This window comes from Palaemon carinicauda, chromosome 5 (genome assembly GCF_036898095.1).
Source record: "Palaemon carinicauda isolate YSFRI2023 chromosome 5, ASM3689809v2, whole genome shotgun sequence".
NCBI classification, from domain to species: domain Eukaryota; kingdom Metazoa; phylum Arthropoda; class Malacostraca; order Decapoda; family Palaemonidae; genus Palaemon; species Palaemon carinicauda.
This window is the reverse complement of record NC_090729.1, coordinates 119,985,657-119,996,728: the sequence shown is the minus strand read 5'-3', so window position 1 is coordinate 119,996,728 and position 11,072 is coordinate 119,985,657. Positions and strand designations below refer to the sequence as shown.

Here is an 11,072-nt window from a genome sequence, read left to right as displayed (position 1 = left end):
ATTTTTTTTTTCTTTTTGCCTTTCCTTCAAGTATCGATATAATTCTGACTATCATACAATGTTAAAAAATTTTCCTAAAAAAAAAAAATAAAATAAAGAAAACGGTAAAAATCCTAGAATAAATTTTGCTAGACATTTACCGTTTTAAAAAACAGATATATTGACGTTAAGGAGTGATATTATGGTCATCAACCCGTAAAAGATAATAGCAAAAGTATGTTAAAATTACGGTCGCCTGTATTTTACTGAAATACGACTGAGAACAGTATATATTTACGGAGAATTTCCAATTAAAACTACGGTTTTTTTTAAGTGTAGGCCTCTATACTTCAAAGTTCACCTGTTCTTCTTTTGCCTTCTTCCGATACTCAAATGACCAACCAACCGACTTTCCTTGATAGAGTCTATATTATATGAATCTAGATCTTCTCTTACCTTAGAGCCAATAGATTTCTTATATTAGTTGCAGCGGGGTAAGAAAACAACGCTAACTAAATATACTCTTTAATAATAATAAATGCTATATTATAAAGATCAATTACAAGTTATCAAAGATTGACTCGCTTTTGTGATTTCTTCTTAACTGGAATTATACATTTATAATCAAATTAAACTCATTTAATCTAGTTTCTAGAAATATTTAAAATATAATTCACTCTAGTGTTGCTACTGTAATATTGTTATAAAAAGAGAACATAAGAAAAGGACTTATTTGTTTTCATTGTTCATAGAATTTATAAGGACTGCAACGAAATAAAATCATTATAAAAAAAGTTCAATCGTTATTTCTCCTCTTTATTCGTTTTATGTTGCTTAAGTTGATGGGTAATACAACAAATCCTTCCAACACTTTTTATTAGATTCAAATCCATTGTTAAAATGAAAATTTCAATCGTCTGCTAAACTCAAATGTCCGCATTTACATTTTCACTCTAAAAATACTGCTTTTAATGTCTTTTATCTGTTGCTTCACAGTGAAGATAAAAACAATAATTTAGCCATATTTAACTTAAAGCACTAAATTCTATCCATAAAGAAACACTTTAGATTTAAACCCGTTGTTAAAAGGAAAATTTCAATCGTTTGCTAAAGTCAAATGTCCTCATTTACATTTTTACTCTAAAAGTATTCCTTTTAAAGTCTTTTATCTGTTGCTTCACAGTGAAAATAAAAACAATCATTTAGCAATATTCAACTTAAAGCACTAAATTCTATACCCCAAGGAAACACTTTCGATTTAAACCTATTGTTAAAATGAAAATTTCAATCGTCTGTTAAACTCAAATGTCCTCATTTACATTTTTTCACTCTAAAAGTACTCCTTTTAAAATCTGCTTTATCAAGATCTAACTAAAAACACTAAATTAGATCCATGGAGAAATAAAAGGAGCAGCTTAATTTCTTTAATCTATCTTACTACAAATCTCCTGGAAATTGTTGGTATACAAATCAAATTTTCATTACCTAATAAGCCTTAAAAATTCATAGGAAATGTTGTAAATAAATACTTACAACGTTTCAAAGTGTTAGACTTAACATTACTGAAAGGCAAGTAAATACTTACAACGTTTCAAAGTGTTAGACTTACCCTTACTGATAGGTAAGTAAATACTAACAACGTTTCAAAGTGTTAGACTTATCATTACTGAAAGGCAAGTATATATTTACAACGTTTCCAAGTGTTAGACTTATCATTACTGAAAGGCAAGTAAATATTTACAACGTTTCCAGGTGTTAGACTTATCATTACTGAAAGGCAAGCAAATACTTACAATGTTTCCAAGTGTTGGACTTATCATTACTGAAAGAAATTCTCCAGTCAAAGCAAAGGCTTTGTGAAAGAAACTTTCAATAGATACAAAATATGAAAGAATTAATAGTAACTGTCTATTTATTTGTTATAAAAAATCTTGAACTTTTATCATACGCTCTTATCATTGATTAAATTGCTTTTAGTTTAAGTATTTTGCTCCTAGGAAAACTAATGAGTAAATTAATATAATGTCTATAGAGCATGACTTCATATGATATTGAGAGCAAAGACTAAATCATATTGTTAAATTATGGTTAACATTTAATAGGAACTTACTTGTAAATTCAGTAACTCGGCTACAAATCAGTTTTTAAAGTTATACCCGCACTTGACAATAAGAAATAAGTTAAATTGAATACCACATTTACCAATGAAATGTTTTTCTCATTACAGTAAAAATCTGGAACTTTATGAATAGAGTAATATAATTATTTATAAAGAAGAATACAAAATGATACTGGAAAAGGACATTAGGCTTTAAAGCATTAATGGAAAGTTCCTAAAGCTGAACTTAAAATTACCAGTCCTCAAGATATTAGTCCTGTTTCCATGAGTTCATCAAATATTGACAGGAAGCGAGGTTTACACAAAGGATTGGTGTTCAGTTTGTCCAGAGCTATCGCCCTGAACTCTTCCGCCAGAGTGTTCATGTCTTTGTCTGTCATTTCTGGAACTTCCGACGGCTCCATTAGTAAAGCTGGTAAAATCATGAAGGCGAAAAGCAAACCATATTTATTCTTGTCTCGGAACTCCTGCACAAGTTCTTCTTGGGTAAAGTACATTGGTAAGTTACCCCCTTCGAGCACCTCTTTGTAGGAGGAATGGTAAAGAGACATGAAGTAATCAAAATGAGGTTTCCTGACATCTCCCGTCAGACTGGTAAATAAGAAGTAATTCAGGTCAGTTGCCAGTGAGGCCTCACGACATAGCTGAAGGTCAACTAACATGACCTCTATTGGACGACCTTCTTCATTGTATCTGAAAAGAGTTAATTAATGTCTTTAGCTGTTTGGTCTTTTTATGGATATAACTAGTATGTAAACATGTCTGTCTTTCAAGAGCAAAGATTGGTAATGTAATAGTAAAATATTACTTAGATGAAATGTCTATCAGACAAATATTGAAGAGTACTAATATTTGCAGCTTGCAGTTTGATATATGATTATCAATAATCGAAAAATAGAATATTAAACACAGTATAGATCAATCATGCTGTTGAGATATCAATCATTTATGTTCATATGCCACTAATTCTTTTTTTATTGAAAGACTAATATCACTAACATATTAACCCTTTGTGTTAGTCTAAGATAACTTCACGATAGAACAATATTGTAGATGGGAGAGGTTTGAGGGATGAGACTATTTATTCTTAATCCTCGAAGGGATATATATAGTCATCGAATTGCAGAATCCAAAAATTTACGTTCTTATCAGATGACACTTGAAACGAGAGAATGGATTAGCACTAGATGGTAGTACGTACCATCGTCATTAACTCAGCAAACTTTAGCCTGAATAGAAAATTACATTGATTCTAACTTGTTACTGAGAAAGAAAACCTTTGGACGAGTTGAAAATAATTACATTGGTTTTATAGTCTGCTAAGTATAAAGGAAATGACCCAAATGTGAAAGCAATTGTCATTTCTCTAGTTAAAAAATAAATATATGAAGATTATAGTCAATATCAGATCAAATTACCATTTTTATAAAAGAATTTATAATAGTTACATCTATGTGTTGTATTTGAAAATATCAAGAGCAAAACATAGAGATGTTTCAAAGTTCATTTGGCTGAAGACGGTAAGATAGAGATGATATTCCCTCGTAGACATTGTCTCAGATAACATTGTGTTAATCCAGTAGAGAATGTTTCAGATTTAAGGTTTGTAGAATAGAGGAACTACGCAAAATTTCAAGATCCTTGGTAACATTATCATAAAACATTATTATAATATTGGGAATTCGGATGATCCACATTTGCTCTCCAGCGAAGAAAGTACTGATATGATCTCAAAAATTACAAGATGCAATAATATTTAATGTAGTACAGAAATGTAGGACAAAGAGCATTAGAATCCCTTGGTTTCTCACATCGGAAGAAGCCATAAACTCTTATGTGATGAAGAAACAAAAGCTGAAAAAACAAATGCAATCAGAAACTTTAGTTTCTGGTAATATGAAATATGAGGCATTTTTCTGTAGGTTTCAAAAAGTGAGAGAGACATTATTTTGGCTGATTCTGAGTCCCCCCTCACAAGGTGGAAGAGGACAGAGGCAGCCATACAAAGTTAAACAGTGAGAGGTTTTTTGTGATTGGAGCTTAAAATGTATCTATTACAAAGTTTTTGATCTTTAAAACCCAAGAGAAATTTATGTATTTGTGTTTCAGGTACCTGAATGATAATGATTCATGCATGGAGACTTAAATAAGGCAGTATTTCATAAAACCCGGTTCACACAATAAGGCAGTGCCTGCGAACAAAGGCGAGTGGTGTGTCGCATGTACCTCCTGCTTTTGTTCACCGAACAACGAGCAGAATGCCTGGTTGCGTATTTGGGCAATCATTGTCTCTCATTGTTATCTGTGTTCTACTGGGTCAGGTAACACCATGTGGAGGCCGGGATTCCATTTTGGAGCCGGGCTGAGTTTTGGAGCCGGACTCGATTTTGGAGTTGGCATCTCTTTTGGTACCGAGCTCCTTTTAGGATCCGGAAATCCATTTTGGAGCAAGGATTCCGTTTTGGAGCTGTTCTCCGTTTTGGAGCCTAGATTTCGTGAGGGACTACTGTCGTGCATGCCGACTTTGCACGATAGCAGTCACTGCCTTACCCTGTGGACAGAGCTTAAGATTTCCTCTTATCTATCTTACCTAAAAAGAATGTTGTTGTTCCAGCAGTCCCCATGGCATATACTGTTGAATTTCTTACTACACATTTGACCACCAAGAACATCCTTCACTTCAGATCTAAACGATTTCATCCAGTCTATGGCAGTCTCGTATCCACCAACTTTTTCCAGCATCATTACCCCAGTATCAACTTCAGCTTGAAACATGGGTAAGAATAAGTCTTTACCATCTGGCAAAAAGGTTAACCAGTCTTTTTCGAGAAACTTATATTTTGTTGTGGCAGTCTCCCCTTCTTCAAACTTGCTCATCAAAAGATAAGATGCACTATGCATTCTAGCGATTTCTTTCATAACTAGGTCAACGTGATCTTTATCCATACCTTTCCTCCGGTCAAACATTTTGAAATCTCTAGCTCTAAGATCTTCAAAGTAAATCTGCTCTTTCTTATCTTCTAGGAAAACATGAAAACACTTAGGAAGGCGAAGGGGTTCTTGCCCTGCTGAAATTAATGCCTCATTTAAAGCCGGTAAAATTTCTTGATAAAACTTCCCCTCTTTGTCAAACATGACAATTGTTAAGTCTGGAAACCCTTCGAGATTCCTGAGCCCATTGAGTTTGACGACGTATGTGACTTGAGACTCTTGATTGTCTTTTAGGTATTTGACTTCTACACTAGTCACTACACAAGCATAATTATCTCCAGGTTTGGTGAAGTCAACCACCTTCCAGGATTCCAGGACAGCATCACTTCCCTTGTCGCATTTAAGGACTTCCTTAACATGTTCCTCAGTGATCAGGCTTTGAGGAGTAATTGGCTGCTTTTCCGTTGATGCCACTAGAACGTTATAAAGAAATGAACATGATTAACAAATTGTGTGCAAGTATACATCATAATAGCATATAAAAAGTCTTAACTTTCTCAATTTCATGTTAGTTTCGTTAAATTTATAATTTCGTTTCAGACAAAAATCTCTTTTGAAAAGATTGAACAGTAAAACATTACTTAAATGAAATAAGAAGTCTTTAACAGAATTTACTACCTGGATATCTGGATAAAACTTATTAGGAAAGAAAATGATTTCAATATGTTAGTTGTATTCCACATTATAAATGTTGTGTAAAAAACATCCCAAATAATATATCCTTTACTAAGTAAAAGCTCGTGGTGTTTTAAAGAGGTTTTATCACCTTTTAATATATCTAAGGATATGTTGTTTGGCATTGATCTTTGAGTTACATTAAATAAGGACCAGATTACGGTAATATTTTGATAGAGTCCCACCTAGCTATTACCGCTTGCCACTTGCCAGTGCATCTTTTTCGCGAGCGAAGCGAGCGCACTGCGGACGACTCTATCGAAATATTACTGAAATCTTATGGTTTCTGCTCTGCCATGCGCTCGCTTCACTCGCGAAAAATGAATAACATCAAACTCCTACGTACTGGCAAGCGATAAACGCTGGGTGGGACCTTATCGAAATATTACCCAGATTACTTTGATGTCAATGTTGTCTATAAGAAAAGGTTGCAAGATAAAATGATATTCGAAATTCCTAAATGTGAAGCCCACCAAATTGAAGTGTAAATAATAATTCATGTTAACTTCTTTTTCTCAAAATATCAAAACTGGTAAGGTGATCCAAATAATCCTTATACTGAAATCTCAATAGACAGCCATCCGATTATAGCTTGCCCTTTCTTAAACTCTTCAATACAAAAATATCATAACATGAAAAAAGAAAAAAAAAATTTATCTAGAATTGGGAAAAGAAAAATTGAACATAAAGAAATATGTTCAAGTCATACATACAGATCAACGGATCAAGTGTTTATACAGTGGGTAGTAGAACATCTAAAGAATGAGAATACTGTAAGTAATCTTTATTAAGTTATCCCTCCTAAACCTTGACATTTCTGTATATTATCTCCTTTCCATTGGCAATAATAAGGAAAATTGTAATATAAAAACGACTGTTTATAGATCATACAGGTTCTCTACCTTATTCATATCTTTTAATTGAATCAAGCACTCTTTAAGTGAACTGAATACCACCCGAGTCAACACAATACTCCCTAAATTAATTTAGTATCCCTTGTGAGAACAAAGTATTCTCCTAAGCTGGAGTGAACCAAATTCTCCTTCAGCAAGCCAAGTACACCTCGAATTAAGTATGTACCCCAAATACTCCTTAAATCAATACAGTATCCCTTGTGAGAACAAAGTCTTCTCCTAAGCTAAGCAAGTATTCCTGAAGTGAACCAAAATTTCTTTCAGCAAGCCAATTACAGCTCGAAGTACCACCAATGACATCCTGGATGACTCGGATATCCTTGAAGATCATCAATTACAATTGTGCAAATCAAATTAGCTTTTAGTGAGCTGAGTACATTGCATATTATCAGGTCCTTGTTACTGGAAATATATTGATTATATATCAAGCTTATTTCATCTCACCTTTGTAATAAAGACAAAGTGTCTGGCTATATGTATAAATATATAGATATACAAATAGCAGTCATACCCTATTGAGGGGGTTACCCCAAGGGGTACATTGGATAAGGAAACTCACCCACAAACTGCCAAACCAGCGGACTGTAGTTATGTAAGGGGGTGGGGGTGGGATGGTTAGATTTGTGTGGGTGCATATTTATCTAAATATTTAGACGACATTTTTGACGGCCCATGTACACTAGTAATGATAATGCAGTTTTAACCAATTAGGTATAACAAACCTAAGTATGCGGCAAAGATGTTCATGTACTCCATAACCAATGTATATTGGAATAATGCTAATTGTGAAAATGAAGTCACTCTGATATTGGACCCTTTGGTCATATTTGTGGAACTCCAGGTAAAGTATGTGATCTGGAAGGCTGAACTCTTTCTATTAATCTGCCCGCCAACTTTTTCATTTCTTGTGCCAACCATGCTAGGCAGCTGGGCAGCTTCATCGTGTTCTCTATTTACAGTGAACAAATACAATTTACTTCCATGAAAGAAGATTTGATCAATATACCCTCTTTATGTTAAGAGTTCAAATCCCCATACTTCTAAAGCTCAGCAACATACAGTTCCTTGCTACAGAATCCTTTATGACTCACATTTTATTTCTAAAATGAATCTTTAATTATTTTTCCCCCTCTTAGATATTTTCATTGAAGAATAGGAATTTAGATATAAAACATCTCTGTTATTAAGCATAAATTTCGTTATTCCTAAATGAATCTTCATATATAAAACTGATTCATAAAGATCTAATACTTTATGTTCTTGTTTCATATCCAGTCCACCCTTCTTATCCGGAGAGCCTCCAGCATTGGATTCATTTATAAAAAGTTGATCAATTGTCACCATTTACAAATTCGGATAATACTTATTTTTAGCCTCAAAGACGTGAAGACACTAAGCACTTGGCAAAACTGTCAAATTGCGCCCCATCCATCCACTCGTTTGCTCAACACCCAGTCAATTCAGAGACTTGATGTATGCACGTACCGAGTCATTTGTTATGCTCAGCGCCGAGATACCTGTGCTTTCACCTCTACTATCTTAAGTCTTTCACAAAATTTTTATAGCCTAGTGTGTATGATAACAATATCCATTACATATAACAAAAAGAAATTTACAAGGTGATCGTGGACTATTGTGAAACTATTGCCTCTAAATGCATATCAAGAGAAATGAGTTTTGGGCCAAAGGCAAAAATTATCAATTTTAATTTAGAAAGAGAAGATTTTTTTTTTTTTTTGCTGAAATTCGGTGCAGGAATGGAAAGAACAGATCTTTGATTCCGGATATCTGCAAGAGTAGAGAGGAGATATCATCAAGCATGGCCACAGCACCTTCCCCTCTTAAAGTCATTGTGATGGTAAGTGATAAAGTTTTAGTGAAATTAGAGGCCTTAGATTTATTAATAGTGTACAATTGTGTCCAAGAGCGTGATACCAATTGGCTCACAGATATTACAGAAGGCATTACGTCTGCATAAGGAGTTTTCTATTGGCGTTAGTTTAGGTCCTTAGAAAGAAATAAAGTCCTTTGCAGCAAGTGAAGGAGGGTTAGGTAAATCCAAGAAATGCTGTATGAAAAATATAAAATAACATGTGAAAACGAGCATCTGCAGACATATAGGTAAGGCGCACATATCCAGCAAAATCAAAAGAGATCATCAAAAAAGGAAAGACACTTGCACGCTCAACACAGGCTTCTGGTGCACACTAATATAGTAATCACTAGCCTCTCATAGTCAATGACCTTATGAACAAATTCTGTGACCCTGAATAAACTTGAACAAATAGAACAGAACAGTAACAAATTCCGTCTTATCTTCCAAAACTTCAGCCTGAAGAAAAGAAAAGATACAAAAAAGCTACAAAACAAATCTTGTCATAAATTTAATGATGCTATATATATATGTATATATATATATATATATATATATATATATATATATATATATATATATATGCATATATATATATTTATTCATATATATGCATATATATGAATAAAAATATATATATGCATACATATATATATATATATATATATATATGTATATATATATATATATATATATAAACATATATATATATATATATATATATATATATATATATATATATATATATATAGTTGAATCGGTAGAACATGAAAAGTTAAAACTTGCAGCAAATGTTTTCATGTCGAACATACTGACGTACGTCTCTTTTTATATTTTATATATGAAAGATCTCTTTTAATGTTGTTACTGTTCTTAAGATATATAATTCTTATTGCGCATTTCTTCTCATATAGTTTATCTGTTTCCCTGTTGCCTTTCCTCACTGGGCTATATTCCTCTATTGGAGCCCTTACGCTTATAGCATCCTATTTTTTCCAGCTAGAGTTATAGCTTAGCTAGTAATAATAATAATGATAATAATAATAATAATAATGATACTAATAATAATAATGATAATAATAATGATAATACTAATATTAATGATAATAATAATAATAATAATAATGATAATAATAATAAAAGAAAATAATAATGATGATAGTAATAACAATAATGATAATAATGATAATAATAATAATAGTAATAACAATAATAATTATAATAATAATAATAATCATTATCATAATAATATTTAATAATAATGATAATAATAATAATAATAATAACCACTATTATAACAAGATTTTATAATAATAATAATGATAATAATAATAATAATAATAATAATAATAATAATAGTAATAATAATAATATTTGATATTAATGATAATAATGATAATAATCATTATTATAATTATAATGATAATAATAATAATAATAATAATAATAATAACAAAATATATACTGCATAAGGGACCCTGTAAATCTTTGGGGGAAAACGGAGCCATGACAAGGCAACAAATCTGGCGTAAACTAGCGGAAACAAAAGACGATCGAAGAGGATAAACAAAATCGCCGACCTTCGAAGATTTCAATACTTTATATCTAAATTACTATTGTGTTGGCCCTTATACCGAAGTGTATTTCCTTTATTCACTACAGCTCTGATGAAAGCCATCATTGAATGGGGGAAATTGCAGTCAGTAGAATAGATTTAATCGTACGACATCGAAGAGATTTTCGTTTTCATATTTGGAAGGGATAAGTGATACGTTGAGATAACAGTCACAAGTTCATTTGTATATATTGATAGTTTTATATATATATATATATATATATATATATATATATATATATATATATATATATATATATATAAGTATATATATATATATATATATATATAAATATAAATATACATACATATATATATGTACATAAATAGATATGTATGTGTATATATATATATATATATATATATATATATATATATATATATATATATATACTAGTGTACCTGAGCCATCAAGAATGACGTCTAAATATATATATATATGTATATATATATATATATATATATATATATATATATATATATATATATATCGACACTTGCTCTATATTATATAAGTGAAATTAATCATTAAATCGAATAATCATACTTGTATTTAACATTTTCTTAATTCCCATTTAATGCCATGAATTGTAAACAAATAATATCAAATTCCACTGTACATTTCCCTTTTCATTCTCAGCGTTTCAAGAAACATTTCACTACATAAAAACACAATGAAGAGTTCGAAAAAAAAAAAAAAAAAAAAAAAAAAAAAAAACTTGCAATACAGTATTACCGAATCCATGAGCAAGATTGTAATTCCAACTATTTACTTACTCGCTACAGTGATCCCTTTTTCAACACAACAGCCTTGAAGGTCAGGAACACAAAGACACAGTCAACCTCCTCGTAGTACAGGGTAACATTGACTGAATTGACCATCCTGGCTGGGCCCGGTTCTGTCAC

The 11,072-nt window shown here is 31.6% G+C and overlaps 1 protein-coding gene across 1 annotated transcript; it reads right to left on the bottom strand.

The window, feature by feature from the left end:
• Positions 1 to 523: 523 nt before the first annotated feature.
• Positions 524 to 11,072, bottom strand: LOC137641443 (uncharacterized). Its single transcript, XM_068373985.1, has 3 exons — positions 10,944 to 11,072; positions 4,689 to 5,502; positions 524 to 2,791 (listed from the first exon to the last, which is right to left on the bottom strand). Coding segments are annotated over exons 1-3 (1,266 nt in total). The 5' UTR covers positions 10,945 to 11,072; the 3' UTR covers positions 524 to 2,340.

What these genes read in the sequence shown, in the direction of transcription:
- LOC137641443 (XM_068373985.1), bottom strand. An exon ending in AACAACAACATTCTTTTTAG is followed by an intron (nt 2,792 to 4,688) that starts GTAAGATAGATA and finishes AACTCTTTTCAG; the next exon opens with ATACAATGAAGAAGGTCGTC.